Here is a 16,893-nt window from a genome sequence, read left to right on the forward strand (position 1 = left end):
AAACCCCCAGGCCCAGGCTCAGTAACACACCCCCAGGCCCAGGCTCAGTAACACACCCCCAGACCCAGGCTCAGTAACAGGCCCCCAGGCCCAGGCTCAGTAACAGACCCCCAGGCCCAGGCTCAGTAACACACCCCCAGGCCCAGGCTCAGTAACAGGCCCCCAGGCCCAGGCTCAGTAACACACCCCCAGGCCCAGGCTCAGTAACACACCCCCAGGCCCAGGCTCAGTAACAAACCCCCAGGCCCAGGCTCAGTAACACACCCCCAGGCCCAGGCTCAGTAACAGACCCCCAGGCCCAGGCTCAATAACACACCCCCAGGCCCAGGCTCAGTAACACACCCCCAGACCCAGGCTCAGTAACACACCCCCAGACCCAGGCTCAGTAACAGGCCCCCAGGCCCAGGCTCAGTAACAGGCCCCCAGGCCCAGGCTCAGTAACAGACCCCCAGGCCCAGGCTCAGTAACAGACCCCCAGGCCCAGGCTCAGTAACACACCCCCAGGCCCAGGCTCGGTAACAGACCCCCAGGCCCAGGCTCAGTAACACACCCCCAGGCCCAGGCTCAGTAACAGGCCCCCAGGCCCAGGCTCAGTAACAGACCCCCAGGCCCAGGCTCAGTAACAGACCCCCAGGCCCAGACCCAGGCCCAGGCTCAGTAACAGACCCCCAGGCCCAGGCTCAGTAACAGACCCCCAGGCCCAGGCTCAGTAACAGACCCCCAGGCCCAGGCTCGGTAACAGACCCCCAGGCCCAGGCTCAGTAACAGACCCCCAGGCCCAGGCTCGGTAACAGACCCCCAGGCCCAGGCTCAGTAACAGACCCCCAGGCCCAGGCTCAGTAACACACCCCCAGGCCCAGGCTCAGTAACAGACCCCCAGGCCCAGGCTCAGTAACAAACCCCCAGGCCCAGGCTCAGTAACAGACCCCCAGGCCCAGGCTCAGTAACAGACCCCCAGGCCCAGGCTCAGTAACAAACCCCCAGGCCCAGGCTCAGTAACAAACCCCCAGGCCCAGGCTCAGTAACAGACCCCCAGGCCCATGCTCGGTAACACACCCCCAGGCCCAGGCTCAGTAACAGACCCCCAGGCCCAGGCTCAGTAACAGACCCCCAGGCCCAGGCTCAGTAACAGACCCCCAGGCCCAGGCTCAGTAACAGACCCCCAGACCCAGGCTCAGTAACAGACCCCCAGGCCCAGGCTCAGTAACACACCCCCAGGCCCAGGCTCAGTAACAGACCCCCAGACCCAGGCTCAGTAACAGACCCCCAGGCCCAGGCTCAGTAACAAACCCCCAGGCCCAGGCTCAGTAACACACCCCCAGGCCCAGGCTCAGTAACACACCCCCAGGCCCAGGCTCAGTAACAGACCCCCAGGCCCAGGCTCGGTAACACACCCTCAGGCCCAGGCTCGGTAACAGACCCCCAGGCCCAGGCTCAATAACACACCCCCAGGCCCAGGCTCAGTAACACACCCCCAGGCCCAGGCTCGGTAACAGACGCCCAGGCCCAGGCTCAGTAACAGACCCCCAGGCCCAGGCTCAGTAACAGACCTCCAGGCCCAGGCTCAGTAACAGACCCCTGGCCCAGGCTCAGTAACAGACCCCCAGGCCCAGGCTCAGTAACAAACCCCCAGGCCCAGGCTCAGTAACAGACCCCCAGGCCCAGGCTCAGTAACAGACCCCCAGGCCCAGGCTCAGTAACAGACCCCCAGGCCCAGGCTCAGTAACAAACCCCCAGGCCCAGGCTCAGTAACAGACCCCCAGGCCCAGGCTCAGTAACAGACCCCCAGGCCCAGGCTCAGTAACACACCCCCAGGCCCAGGCTCAGTAACAGACCCCCAGGCCCAGGCTCAGTAACAAACCCCCAGGCCCAGGCTCAGTAACAGACCCCCAGGCCCAGGCTCAGTAACACACCCCCAGGCCCAGGCTCAGTAACAGACCCCCAGGCCCAGGCTCAGTAACAAACCCCCAGGCCCAGGCTCAGTAACAGACCCCCAGGCCCAGGCTCAGTAACAGACCCCCAGGCCCAGGCTCAGTAACAGACCCCCAGGCCCAGGCTCAGTAACAAACCCCCAGGCCCAGGCTCAGTAACAGACCCCCAGGCCCAGGCTCAGTAACAGACCCCCAGGCCCAGGCTCAGTAACAGACCCCCAGGCCCAGGCTCAGTAACAGACCCCCAGGCCCAGGCTCAGTAACAAACCCCCAGGCCCAGGCTCAGTAACAGACCCCCAGGCCCAGGCTCAGTAACAGACCCCCAGGCCCAGGCTCAGTAACAGGCCCCCAGGCCCAGGCTCAGTAACAAACCCCCAGGCCCAGGCTCAGTAACAGACCCCCAGGCCCAGGCTCAGTAACAGGCCCCCAGGCCCAGGCTCAGTAACAGGCCCCCAAACCCCCAGGCTCAGTAACACACCCCCAGGCCCAGGCTCAGTAACAGACCCCCAGGCCCAGGCTCAGTAACAGACCCCCAGGCCCAGGCTCAGTAACAGACCCCCAGGCCCAGGCTCAGTAACACACCCCCAGGCCCAGGCTCAGTAACAAACCCCCAGGCCCAGGCTCAGTAACAAACCCCCAGGCCCAGGCTCAGTAACAGACCCCCAGGCCCAGGCTCAGTAACAGACCCCCAGGCCCAGGCTCAGTAACAGACCCCCAGGCCCAGGCTCAGTAACAGACCCCCAGGCCCAGGCTCAGTAACAGGCCCCCAGGCCCAGGCTCAGTAACAGACCCCCAGACCCAGGCTCAGTAACACACCCCCAGGCCCAGGCTCAGTAACAGACCCCCAGGCCCAGACTCAGTAACACACCCCCAGGCCCAGGCTCAGTAACACACCCCCAGGCCCAGGCTCAGTAACACATCCCCAGGCCCAGGCTCAGTAACAAACCCCCAGGCCCAGGCTCAGTAACAGACCCCCAGGCCCAGGCTCGGTAACACACCCCCAGGCCCAGGCTCAGTAACAGACCCCCAGGCCCAGGCTCAGTAACAAACCCCCAGGCCCAGGCTCAGTAACAAACCCCCAGGCCCAGGCTCAGTAACAGACCCCCAGGCCCAGGCTCGGTAACACACCCCCAGGCCCAGGCTCAGTAACAGACCCCCAGGCCCAGGCTCAGTAACAAACCCCCAGGCCCAGGCTCAGTAACACACCCCCAGGCCCAGGCTCAGTAACAGACCCCCAGGCCCAGGCTCAGTAACACACCCCCAGGCCCAGGCTCAGTAACAGGCCCCCAGGCCCAGGCTCAGTAACAGACCCCCAGGCCCAGGCTCAGTAACAGACCCCCAGGCCCAGGCTCAGTAACAGACCCCCAGGCCCAGGCTCAGTAACAGACCCCCAGGCCCAGGCTCAGTAACAGAACCCCAGGCCCAGGCTCAGTAACAGGCCCCCAGACCCAGGCCCAGGCTCAGTAACAGACCCCCAGGCCCAGGCTCAGTAACAAACCCCCAGGCCCAGGCTCAGTAACAGTCCCCCAGGCCCAGGCTCAGTAACAGGCCCCCAGGCCCAGGCTCAGTAACAGACCCCCAGACCCAGGCCCAGGCTCAGTAACAGACCCCCAGGCCCAGGCTCAGTAACAGGCCCCCAGGCCCAGGCCCAGGCTCAGTAACAGGCCCCCAGGCCCAGTCTCAGTAACAGACCCCCAGACCCAGGCTCAGTAACAAACCCCCAGACCCAGGCTCAGTAACAGACCCCCAGGCCCAGGCTCAGTAACACACCCCCAGACCCAGGCTCAGTAACAGACCCCCAGGCCCAGGCTCAGTAACAGACCCCCAGACCCAGGCTCAGTAACAAACCCCCAGACCCAGGCTCAGTAACAGGCCCCCAGGCCCAGGCTCAGTAACAAACCCCCAGACCCAGGCTCAGTAACAAACCCCCAGACCCAGGCTCAGTAACAGGCCCTCAGGCCCAGGCTCAGTAACAAACCCCCAGACCCAGGCTCAGTAACAAACCCCCAGACCCAGGCTCAGTAACAGGCCCCCAGGCCCAGGCTCAGTAACAAACCCCCAGGCCCAGGCTCAGTAACAGGCCCCCAGGCCCAGGCTCAGTAACAAACCCCCAGACCCAGGCTCAGTAACAGGCCCCCAGGCCCAGGCTCAATAACACACCCCCAGACCCAGGCTCAGTAACAGACCCCCAGGCCCAGGCTCGGTAACAGACCCCCAGGCCCAGGCTCAGTAACACACCCCCAGGCCCAGGCTCAGTAACACACCCCCAGGCCCAGGCTCAGTAACAGACCCCCAGACCCAGGCTCAGTAACAGGCCCCCAGGCCCAGGCTCAGTAACAGACCCCCAGACCCAGGCTCAGTAACAGACCCCCAGGCCCAGGCTCAGTAACACACCCCCAGGCCCAGGCTCAGTAACAAACCCCCAGGCCCAGGCTCAGTAACAGACCCCCAGGCCCAGGCTCAGTAACACACCCCCAGGCTCAGACTCAGTAACACACCCCCAGGCCCAGGCTCAGTAACAGGCCCCCAAACCCCCAGGCTCAGTAACAAATCCCCAGGCCCAGGCCCAGGCTCAGTAACAGGCCCCCAGGCCCAGGCCCAGGCTCAGTAACAGACCCCCAGGCCCAGGCTCAGTAACACACCCCCAGGCCCAGGCTCAGTAACAGACCCCCAGGCCCAGGCTCAGTAACAGGCCCCCAGGCCCAGGCTCAGTAACAGACCCCCAGGCCCAGGCTCAGTAACAAACCCCCAGGCCCAGGCTCAGTAACAAACCCCCAGGCCCAGGCTCAGTAACAAACCCCCAGGCCCAGGCTCAGTAACAGGCCCCCAGGCCCAGGCTCAGTAACACACCCCCAGGCCCAGGCTCAGTAACAGACCCCCAGGCCCAGGCTCAGTAACAGGCCCCCAGGCCCAGGCCCAGGCGAGCTCACTGACCATATTTGGAGAGAGGTGGAATCGGCGAATCACACTTGAGCCGAATCCTCCCCTCACCCAACATGGACACACACTTGACCCGGAGAAGCCACCAATTATCACAGGAATGATGAACGGGAGCCCTGGGTGATTTCCCACCCTCACTCTGGGCAGGTGAGAGGTGCTGAGGTTAATCGGCGAACCCCCCGACTCCCCCCTCAGCTCAGATTAGTTTAATGAGCAGAAAGGGGACTTTAACCCAGGACCCTCCTGGTCTGCACGGTTCAGTTCCACACTCAGCAGCACATTCACCAACAGTGCCAGTGCAAGGGATGGACTCGCAGGGACTGCCACGGGTTGGGCTTGTTTTTTAACACTTGTGATCCACATGGAAATTTCAAAGCTGCTTTGTCTGACCCTGAAGTTCTCTGGAGGCCCCGAACAGTTTTTCTGCCACAACTCCAGCGGGAGACTGAGGGAAACGGTGCAAACGGCCGTTTCTCTGGGGCTCGGCCAGCTTCCTGCTGGAGATATGGTGGGAGACCGAGAGAACCCCGTGCAATTTCAGAGCCCATGTGTTTAAATTCACCCCCCCAACCCCGCAAGAAGTTGTGAGCATTAAAAATGTGCAAACCAGAGGACACACAAGTGAAGTGTGAATTCTGCCAACACTGCACGTGTTTGTTTCGACTGCCCAGTAACATCCGTCTTTCACTCAACAGATTACAACACCAGTGAGCAGAAACAAGCCTGCAAGAAGCATGAACTGTACGTGAGTTTTCGGGACTTGGGGTGGCAGGTAATTCAGAGTATTTTTTTTGTCATCTGTTTTTTGTAAACGCGGCAGAGATTTTCCAGGGTAAATGTTCTGGTCCCTTGCTCAGGTGACAGGACCGAGTGTGACAGGCATCACACCCAGAACTGAGACCCAGTGCTGACGACACAGGATTTACCTGTGAGCAACTGATATTGGGCTTGATACGGGGATCTTACCAGACAGGGAAAGGGAAGGGAATTGGTCGTCAGCAGGCCTGAGAGGGCACACGTGGAGAGGTCAATTCTACGACCTTCGGAAAGGCTGCACTGACAAAGATCATTTGATAAAAGTCCCTCAAAAAGGCTTCTGCAAAAACCAAAAACCAGTGGCAGACAAACTATATGTGGAGACAGGACAGAGAGTGTGTGGGGACAGGACAGAGAGTGTGTGGGGACAGGACAGAGTGTGTGTGGGGACAGGACAGAGAGTGTGTGGAGACAGGACAGAGAGTGTGTGGGGACAGGACAGAGAGTGTGTGGGGACAGGACAGAGTGTGTGTGGGGACAGGACAGAGTGTGTGGGGACAGGACAGAGAGTGTGTGGGGACAGGACAGAGAGTGTGTGGGGACAGGACAGAGTGTGTGTGGGGACAGGACAGAGAGTGTGTGGGGACAGGACAGAGAGTGTGTGGGGACAGGACAGAGAGTGTGTGGGGACAGAGAGTGTGTGGGGACAGGACAGAGAGTGTGTGGGGACAGGACAGAGAGTGTGTGGAGTCAGGACAGAGATTGTGTGGGGACAGGACAGAGATTGTGTGGGGACAGAGAGTGTGTGGAGACAGGACAGAGAGTGTGTGGGGACAGGACAGAGAGTGTGTGGGGACAGGACAGAGAGTGTGTGGGGACAGGACAGAGAGTGTGTGGGGACAGAGAGTGTGTGGGGACAGAGAGTGTGTGGGGACAGGACAGAGAGTGTGTGGGGACAGGACAGAGAGTGTGTGGGGACAGGACAGAGAGTGTGTGGGGACAGGACAGAGAGTGTGTGGGGACAGAGAGTGTGTGGAGACAGAGAGTGTGTGGGGACAGGACAGAGAGTGTGTGGGGACAGAGAGTGTGTGGGGACAGGACAGAGAGTGTGTGGGGACAGGACAGAGAGTGTGTGGGGACAGAGAGTGTGTGGGGACAGGACAGAGAGTGTGTGGGGACAGGACAGAGAGTGTGTGGGGACAGGACAGAGAGTGTATGGGGACAGGACAGAGAGTGTGTGGGGACAGGACAGAGAGTGTGTGGGGACAGGACAGAGAGTGTGTGGGGACAGGACAGAGAGTGTATGGGGACAGGACAGAGAGTGTGTGGGGACAGGACAGAGAGTGTGTGGGGACAGAGAGTGTGTGGAGACAGGACAGAGAGTGTGTGGGGACAGGACAGAGAGTGTGTGGGGACAGGACAGAGAGTGTGTGGGGACAGGACAGAGAGTGTGTGGGGACAGGACAGAGAGTGTATGGGGACAGGACAGAGAGTGTGTGGGGACAGGACAGAGAGTGTGTGGGGACAGGACAGAGAGTGTGTGGGGACAGGACAGAGAGTGTGTGGGGACAGGACAGAGAGTGTGTGGGGACAGGACAGATAGTTTGTGGGGACAGGACAGAGAGTGTGTGGAGACAGAGAGTGTGTGGGGACAGGACAGAGAGTGTGTGGGGACAGAGAGTGTGTGGGGACAGGACAGAGAGTGTGTGGGGACAGGACAGAGAGTGTGTGGGGACAGAGAGTGTGTGGGGACAGGACAGAGAGTGTGTGGGGACAGGACAGAGAGTGTGTGGGGACAGGACAGAGAGTGTGTGGGGACAGAGAGTGTGTGGGGACAGGACAGAGAGTGTGTGGGGACAGAGAGTGTGTGGGGACAGGACAGAGAGTGTGTGGGGACAGGACAGAGAGTGTGTGGGGACAGAGAGTGTGTGGGGACAGAGAGTGTGTGGGGACAGGACAGAGAGTGTGTGGGGACAGAGAGTGTGTGGGGACAGGACAGAGAGTGTGTGGGGACAGAGAGTGTGTGGGGACAGGACAGAGAGTGTGTGGGGACAGAGAGTGTGTGGGGACAGGACAGAGAGTGTGTGGGGACAGGACAGAGAGTGTGTGGGGACAGAGAGTGTGTGGGGACAGGACAGAGAGTGTGTGGGGACAGGACAGAGAGTGTGTGGAGACAGAGAGTGTGTGGGGACAGGACAGAGAGTGTGTGGGGACAGAGAGTGTGTGGGGACAGGACAGAGCGTGTGTGGGGACAGGACAGAGAGTGTATGGGGACAGAGAGTGTGTGGGGACAGGACAGAGAGTGTGTGGGGACAGGACAGAGAGTGTGTGGGGACAGAGAGTGTGTGGGGACAGGACAGAGAGTGTGTGGGGACAGAGAGTGTGTGGGGACAGGACAGAGAGTGTGGGGAGACAGAGAGTGTGTGGGGACAGGACAGAGAGTGTGTGGGGGACAGGACAGAGAGTGTGTGGAGACAGAGAGTGTGTGGGGACAGGACAGAGAGTGTGTGGGGACAGGACAGAGAGTGTGGAGACAGGACAGAGAGTGTGTGGAGACAGGACAGAGAGTGTGTGGGGATAGGACAGAGAGTGTGTGGGGACAGGACAGAGAGTGTGTGGGGACAGGACAGAGAGTGTGTGGGGGACAGGACAGAGAGTGTGTGGAGACAGAGAGTGTGTGGGGACAGGACAGAGAGTGTGTGGGGACAGGACAGAGAGTGTGTGGGGACAGGACAGAGAGTGTGTGGAGACAGAGAGTGTGTGGGGACAGGACAGAGAGTGTGTGGGGACAGAGAGTGTGTGGGGATAGGACAGAGAGTGTGTGGGGACAGGACAGAGAGTGTGTGGGGACAGGACAGAGAGTGTGTGGGGACAGGACAGAGAGTGTGTGGGGACAGGACAGAGAGTGTGTGGGGACAGGACAGAGAATGTGGGGAGACAGAGAGTGTGTGGGGACAGGACAGAGAGTGTGTGGAGACAGAGAGTGTGTGGGGACAGGACAGAGAGTGTGTGGGGACAGGACAGAGAGTGTGTGGGGACAGGACAGAGAGTGTGGGGAGACAGAGAGTGTGTGGGGACAGGACAGAGAGTGTGGGGAGACAGAGAGTGTGTGGGGACAGGACAGAGAGTGTGTGGGGACAGAGAGTGTGTGGGGACAGGACAGAGAGTGTGTGGGGACAGGACAGAGAGTGTGTGGAGACAGGACAGAGAGTGTGGGGAGACAGAGAGTGTGTGGGGACAGGACAGAGAGTGTGTGGGGACAGGACAGAGAGTGTGTGGGGACAGGACAGAGAGTGTGTGGGGACAGGACAGAGAGTGTGTGGGGACAGGATAGAGAGTGTGTGGAGACAGAGAGTGTGTGGGGACAGGACAGAGAGTGTGTGGGGACAGGACAGAGAGTGTGTGGAGACAGAGAGTGTGTGGGGACAGGATAGAGAGTGTGTGGGGACAGGATAGAGAGTGTGTGGGGACAGGACAGAGAGTGTGTGGGGACAGGACAGAGAGTGTGTGGGGACAGGATAGAGAGTGTGTGGGGACAGGACAGAGAGTGTGTGGAGACAGGACAGAGAGTGTGTGGGGACAGGACAGAGAGTGTGTGGAGACAGAGAGTGTGTGGGGACAGGACAGAGAGGGTTGTTTTTCAAACTGGATGCCTGTGTCCAGCGGTGTGCCTCAGGGATCGGTGCTGGGTCCGCTGTTATTTGTTATTTATATTAATGATTTGGATGAGAATTTAGGAGGCATGGTTAGTAAGTTTGCAGATGACACCAAGATTGGTGGCATTGTGGACAGTGAAGAAGGTTATCTAGGATTGCAACGGGATCTTGATAAATTGGGCCAGTGGGCCGATGAATGGCAGATGGAGTTTAATTTAGATAAATGTGAGGTAATGCATTTTGGTAGATCGAATCGGGCCAGGACCTACTCCGTTAATGGTAGGGCGTTGGGGAGAGTTATAGAACAAAGAGATCTAGGAGTACAGATTCATAGCTCCTTGAAAGTGGAGTCACAGGTGGATAGGGTGGTGAAGAAGGCATTCAGCATGCTTGGTTTCATTGGTCAGAACATTGAATGCAGGAGTTGGGATGTCTTGTTGAAGTTGTACAGGGCATTGGTGAGGCCACACTTGGAGTACTGTGTACAGTTCTGGTCACCCTATTATAGAAAGGATATTATTAAACTAGAAAGAGTGCAGAAAAGATTTACTAGGATGCTACCGGGACTTGATGGTTTGACTTACAGGGAGAGGTTAGACAGACTGGGACTTTATTCCCTGGAGAGTAGGAGGTTAAGGGGTGATCTTATAGAAGTCTATAAAATAATGAGGGGCATAGATAAGGTCGATAGTCAAAATCTTTTCCCAAAGGTAGGGGAGTCTATAACGAGGGGGCACAGATTTAAGGTGAGAGGGGAGAGATACAAAAGGATCCAGAGGGGCAATTTTTTCACTCAAAGGGTGGTGAGTGTCTGGAACGAGCTGCCAGAGGCAGTAGTAGAGGCGGGTACAATTTTGTCTTTTAAAAAGCATTTGGACAGTTACATGGGGAAGATGGGTATCGAGGGATATGGGCCAAGTGCAGGCAATTGGGACTAGCTTAGTGGTATAAACTGGGCGACATGGACATGTTGGGCCGAAGGGCCTGTTTCCATGTTGTAACTTCTATGATTCTATGATTCTATGACAGAGAGTGTGTGGGGACAGGACAGAGAGTGTGTGGGGACAGAGAGTGTGTGGGGACAGGACAGAGAGGGTGTGGGGACAGGACAGAGAGTGTGTGGGGACAGGACAGAGAGTGTGTGGGGACAGGACAGAGAGTGTGTGGAGACAGAGAGTGTGTGGGGACAGGACAGAGAGTGTGTGGGGACAGGACAGAGAGTGTGTGGGGACAGGACAGAGAGTGTGTGGAGACAGAGAGTGTGTGGGGACAGGACAGAGAGTGTGTGGGGACAGGACAGAGAGTGTGTGGGGACAGGACAGAGAGTGTGTGGGGACAGGACAGAGAGTGTGTGGGGACAGGACAGAGAGTGTGTGGGGACAGAGAGTGTGTGGAGACAGAGAGTGTGTGGAGACAGAGAGTGTGTGGGGACAGAGAGTGTGTGGGGACAGAGAGTGTGTGGGGACAGGACAGAGAGTGTGTGGGGACAGAGAGTGTGTGGAGACAGAGAGTGTGTGGAGACAGAGAGTGTGTGGGGACAGAGAGTGTGTGGGGACAGGACAGAGAGTGTGTGGAGACAGAGAGTGTGTGGGGACAGGACAGAGAGTGTGTGGGGACAGGACAGAGAGTGTGTGGGGACAGAGAGTGTGTGGGGACAGGACAGAGAGTGTGTGGGGACAGGACAGAGAGTGTGTGGGGACAGGACAGAGAGTGTGTGGGGACAGAGAGTGTGTGGAGACAGAGAGTGTGTGGAGTCAGGACAGAGAGTGTGTGGGGACAGAGAGTGTGTGGAGACAGAGAGTGTGTGGGGACAGGACAGAGAGTGTGTGGGGACAGAGAGTGTGTGGGGACAGGACAGAGAGTGTGTGGGGACAGAGAGTGTGTGGGGACAGGACAGAGAGTGTGTGGGGACAGGACAGAGAGTGCGTGGAGACAGGACAGAGAGTGTGTGGAGACAGAGAGTGTGTGGAGTCAGGACAGAGAGTGTGTGGAGACAGAGAGTGTGTGGGGACAGGACAGAGAGTGTGTGGGGACAGGACAGAGAGTGTGTGGGGACAGGACAGAGAGTGTGTGGGGACAGGACAGAGAGTGTGTGGGGACAGGACAGAGAGTGTGTGGGGACAGGACAGAGAGTGTGTGGGGGACAGGACAGAGAGTGTGTGGGGACAGAGAGTGTGTGGGGACAGGACAGAGAGTGTGTGGGGACAGAGAGTGTGTGGAGACAGAGAGTGTGTGGGGACAGGACAGAGAGTGTGTGGGGACAGCACAGAGAGTGTGTGGAGACAGAGAGTGTGTGGGGACAGGACAGAGAGTGTGGGGGACAGGACAGAGAGTGTGTGGGGACAGAGAGTGTGTGGGGACAGGACAGAGAGTGTGGGGGACAGGACAGAGAGTGTGTGGGGACAGAGAGTGTGTGGGGACAGGACAGAGAGTGTGTGGGGACAGGACAGAGAGTGTGTGGGGACAGAGAGTGTGTGGGGGACAGGACAGAGAGTGTGTGGGGACAGAGAGTGTGTGGGGACAGGACAGATAGTGTGTGGGGACAGGACAGAGAGTGTGTGGGGACAGAGAGTGTGTGGGGACAGGACAGAGAGTGTGTGGGGACAGAGAGTGTGTGGGGACAGGACAGAGAGTGTGTGGGGACAGGACAGAGAGTGTGTGGGGACAGAGAGTGTGTGGAGACAGAGAGTGTGTGGGGACAGGACAGAGAGTGTGTGGGGACAGAGAGTGTGTGGGGACAGAGAGTGTGTGGGGACAGGACAGAGAGTGTGTGGGGACAGGATAGAGAGTGTGTGGGGACAGGACAGAGAGTGTGTGGGGACAGGACAGAGAGTGTGTGGGGACAGGACAGAGAGTGTGTGGGGACAGGATAGAGAGTGTGTGGGGACAGGACAGAGAGTGTGTGGGGACAGGACAGAGAGTGTGTGGGGACAGGATAGAGAGTGTGTGGGGACAGGACAGAGAGTGTTTGGGGACAGGACAGAGAGTGTGTGGGGACAGAGAGTGTGTGGAGACAGAGAGTGTGTGGAGACAGGACAGAGAGTGTGTGGGGACAGAGAGTGCGTGGAGACAGAGAGTGTGTGGAGACAGGACAGAGAGTGTGTGGGGACAGAGAGTGTGTGGAGTCAGGACAGAGAGTGTGTGGGGACAGAGAGTGTGTGGGGACAGGACAGAGAGTGTGTGGGGACAGGACAGAGAGTGTGTGGGGACAGAGAGTGTGTGGAGTCAGGACAGAGAGTGTGTGGGGACAGGACAGAGAGTGTGTGGGAACAGGACAGAGAGTGTGTGGGGACAGAGAGTGTGTGGAGACAGAGAGTGTGTGGAGACAGAGAGTGTGTGGAGTCAGGACAGAGTGTGTGTGGGGACAGGACAGAGAGTGTGTGGGGACAGAGAGTGTGTGGGGACAGGACAGAGAGTGTGTGGAGACAGAGAGTGTGTGGGGACAGGACAGAGAGTGTGTGGGGACAGAGAGTGTGTGGAGACAGAGAGTGTGTGGAGACAGAGAGTGTGTGGAGTCAGGACAGAGTGTGTGTGGGGACAGGACAGAGAGTGTGTGGGGACAGAGAGTGTGTGGGGACAGGACAGAGAGTGTGTGGAGACAGAGAGTGTGTGGGGACAGGACAGAGAGTGTGTGGAGACAGAGAGTGTGTGGGGACAGGACAGAGAGTGTGTGGGGACAGGACAGAGAGTGTGTGGGGACAGGACAGAGAGTGTGTGGGGACAGGACAGAGAGTGTGTGGAGACAGAGAGTGTGTGGAGTCAGGACAGAGAGTGTGTGGGGACAGGACAGAGAGTGTGTGGGGACAGGACAGAGAGTGTGTGGGGACAGAGAGTGTGTGGAGACAGAGAGTGTGTGGGGACAGGACAGAGAGTGTGTGGAGACAGAGAGTGTGTGGGGACAGGACAGAGAGTGTGTGGGGACAGGACAGAGAGTGTGTGGGGACAGGACAGAGAGTGTGTGGGGACAGGACAGAGAGTGTGTGGGGACAGGACAGAGAGTGTGTGGGGACAGGACAGAGAGTGTGTGGGGACAGAGAGTGTGTGGGGACAGGACAGAGAGTGTGTGGGGACAGGACAGAGAGTGTGTGGAGACAGAGAGTGTGTGGGGACAGGACAGAGAGTGTGTGGGGACAGAGAGTGTGTGGGGACAGAGAGTGTGTGGAGACAGAGAGTGTGTGGGGACAGGACAGAGAGTGTGTGGAGACAGAGAGTGTGTGGGGACAGGACAGAGAGTGTGTGGAGACAGAGAGTGTGTGGAGACAGAGAGTGTGTGGGGACAGGACAGAGAGTGTGTGGAGACAGAGAGTGTGTGGGGACAGGACAGAGAGTGTGTGGGGACAGGACAGAGAGTGTGTGGAGACAGGACAGAGAGTGTGTGGGGACAGAGAGTGTGTGGGGACAGAGAGTGTGTGGGGACAGAGAGTGTGTGGAGACAGGACAGAGAGTGTGTGGGGACAGGACAGAGAGTGTGTGGGGACAGGACAGAGAGTGTGTGGGGACAGAGAGTGTGTGGGGACAGAGAGTGTGTGGAGTCAGGACAGAGAGTGTGTGGGGACAGGACAGAGAGTGTGTGGAGACAGAGAGTGTGTGGAGTCAGGACAGAGAGTGTGTGGGGACAGGACAGAGAGTGTGTGGGGACAGAGAGTGTGTGGGGACAGGACAGAGAGTGTGTGGAGTCAGGACAGAGAGTGTGTGGGGACAGGACAGAGAGTGTGTGGGGACAGAGAGTGTGTGGAGACAGGACAGAGAGTGTGTGGGGACAGGACAGAGAGTGTGTGGGGACAGGACAGAGAGTGTGTGGGGACAGGACAGAGAGTGTGTGGGGACAGAGAGTGTGTGGAGACAGGACAGAGAGTGTGTGGGGACAGGACAGAGAGTGTGTGGGGACAGGACAGAGAGTGTGTGGGGACAGAGAGTGTGTGGAGTCAGGACAGAGAGTGTGTGGGGACAGGACAGAGAATGTGTGGAGATAGAGAGTGTGTGGGGACAGGACAGAGAGTGTGTGGGGACAGGACAGAGAGTGTGTGGGGACAGAGAGTGTGTGGGGACAGGACAGAGAGTGTGTGGGGACAGGACAGAGAGTGTGTGGGGACAGGACAGAGAGTGTGTGGGGACAGGACAGAGAGTGTGTGGAGACAGAGAGTGTGTGGAGTCAGGACAGAGAGTGTGTGGGGACAGGACAGAGAGTGTGTGGGGACAGGACAGAGAGTGTGTGGGGACAGGACAGAGAGTGTGTGGGGACAGAGAGTGTGTGGGGACAGGACAGAGAGTGTGTGGGGACACGACAGAGAGTTTGTGGGGACAGGACAGAGAGTGTGGAGACAGGACAGAGAGTGTGTGGAGACAGAGAGTGTGTGGAGTCAGGACAGAGAGTGTGTGGGGACAGGACAGAGAGTGTGTGGGGACAGGACAGAGAGTGTGTGGAGACAGAGAGTGTGTGGAGTCAGGACAGAGAGTGTGTGGGGACAGGACAGAGAGTGTGTGGAGACAGAGAGTGTGTGGGGACAGGGCAGAGAGTGTGTGGGGACAGAGAGTGTGTGGGGACAGGACAGAGAGTTTGGCGGACAGGACAGAGAGTGTGTGGAGTCAGGACAGAGAGTGAGTGGGGACAGGACAGAGAGTGTGTGGGGACAGAGAGTGTGTGGAGACAGAGAGTGTGTGGAGACAGGACAGAGAGTGTGTGGGGACAGGACAGAGAGTGTGTGGAGACAGGACAGAGAGTGTGTGGGGACAGGATAGAGAGTGTGTGGGGACAGGACAGAGAGTGTGTGGGGACAGGACAGAGAGTGTGTGGGGACAGGACAGAGAGTGTGTGGGGACAGGATAGAGAGTGTGTGGGGACAGGACAGAGAGTGTGTGGGGATAGGACAGAGAGTGTGGGGGACAGGACAGAGAGTGTGTGGGGACAGAGATTGTGTGGGGGACAGGACAGAGAGTGTGTGGGGACAGGACAGAGAGTGTGTGGGGACAGGACAGAGAGTGTGGGGGACAGGACAGAGAGTGTGTGGGGACAGAGAGTGTGTGGGGGACAGGACAGAGAGTGTGTGGGGACAGGACAGAGAGTGTGTGGGGACAGGACAGAGAGTGTGTGGGGACAGGACAGAGAGTGTGTGGGGACAGGACAGAGAGTGTGTGGGGGACAGGACAGAGAGTGTGTGGGGACAGAGAGTGTGTGGAGTCAGGACAGAGAGTGTGTGGGGACAGGATAGAGAGTGTGTGGGGACAGGACAGAGAGTGTGTGGGGACAGGACAGAGAGTGTGTGGGGACAGGACAGAGAGTGTGTGGGGACAGGACAGAGAGTGTGTGGGGGACAGGACAGAGAGTGTGTGGGGACAGAGAGTGTGTGGGGACAGGACAGAGAGTGTGGGGGACAGGACAGAGAGTGTGTGGGGACAGAGAGTGTGTGGGGGACAGGACAGAGAGTGTGTGGGGACAGAGAGTGTGTGGGGACAGGACAGAGAGTGTGTGGGGACAGAGAGTGTGTGGGGGACAGGACAGAGAGTGTGTGGGGACAGGACAGAGAGTGTGTGGGGACAGAGAGTGTGTGGGGACAGGACAGAAAGTGTGTGGGGACAGGACAGATAGTGTGTGGGGACAGAGAGTGTGTGGGGACAGAGAGTGTGTGGGGACAGGACAGATAGTGTGTGGGGACAGAGAGTGTGTGGGGACAGGACACAGAGTGTGTGGGGACAGAGAGTGTGTGGGGACAGGACAGAGAGTGTGTGGGGACAGAGAGTGTGTGGGGACAGAGAGTGTGTGGGGACAGGACAGAGAGTGTGTGGGGACAGAGAGTGTGTGGGGGACAGGACAGAGAGTGTGTGGGGACAGAGAGTGTGTGGGGACAGGACAGAGAGTGTGTGGGGACAGGACAGAGAGTGTGTGGGGACAGAGAGTGTGTGGGGACAGGACAGAGAGTGTGTGGGGACAGGACAGAGAGTGTGTGGGGACAGAGAGTGTGTGGAGTCAGAGAGTGTGTGGGGACAGGACAGAGAGTGTGTGGGGACAGAGAGTGTGTGGGGACAGGACAGAGAGTGTGTGGAGACAGAGAGTGTGTGGGGACAGGACAGAGAGTGTGTGGGGACAGAGAGTGTGTGGGGACAGGACAGAGAGTGTGGGGGACAGGACAGAGAGTGTGTGGGGACAGAGAGTGTGTGGGGGACAGGACAGAGAGTGTGTGTGGACAGGACAGATAGTGTGTGGGGACAGAGAGTGTGGGGACAGGACAGATAGTGTGTGGGGACAGGACAGATAGTGTGTGGGGACAGAGAGTGTGGGGACAGGACAGAGAGTGTGTGGGGACAGAGAGTGTGGGGACAGGACAGAGAGTGTGTGGGGACAGAGAGTGTGTGGGGACAGGACAGATAGTGTGTGGGGACAGGACAGATAGTGTGTGGGGACAGGACAGAGAGTGTGTGGGGACAGGACAGAGAGTGTGTGGGGACAGAGAGTGTGTGGGGACAGGACAGAGAGTGTGTGGGGACAGAGAGTGTGTGGGGACAGGACAGAGAGTGTGTGGGGACAGGACAGAGAGTGTGTGGGGACAGAGAGTGTGTGGGGACAGGACAGAGAGTGTGTGGGGACAGGACAGTGAGTGTGTGGGGACAGGACA

At 58.6% G+C, this 16,893-nt stretch overlaps 1 protein-coding gene across 1 annotated transcript in view; it reads left to right on the top strand.

Annotated features, from left to right (window-relative positions):
* The window catches only part of bmp5 (bone morphogenetic protein 5), a 502,527-nt gene that overhangs the window by 393,017 nt on the left and 92,617 nt on the right, over positions 1–16,893 (top strand). Inside the window, exon 5 of the mRNA XM_067983961.1 lies at positions 5,567–5,643. Coding sequence (XP_067840062.1) covers positions 5,567–5,643 — 77 coding nt within the window. The remainder of the gene's footprint in view (positions 1–5,566; positions 5,644–16,893) is intronic.

Source organism: Heptranchias perlo, chromosome 5, assembly GCF_035084215.1.
Source record: "Heptranchias perlo isolate sHepPer1 chromosome 5, sHepPer1.hap1, whole genome shotgun sequence".
NCBI classification, from domain to species: Eukaryota; Metazoa; Chordata; class Chondrichthyes; order Hexanchiformes; family Hexanchidae; genus Heptranchias; species Heptranchias perlo.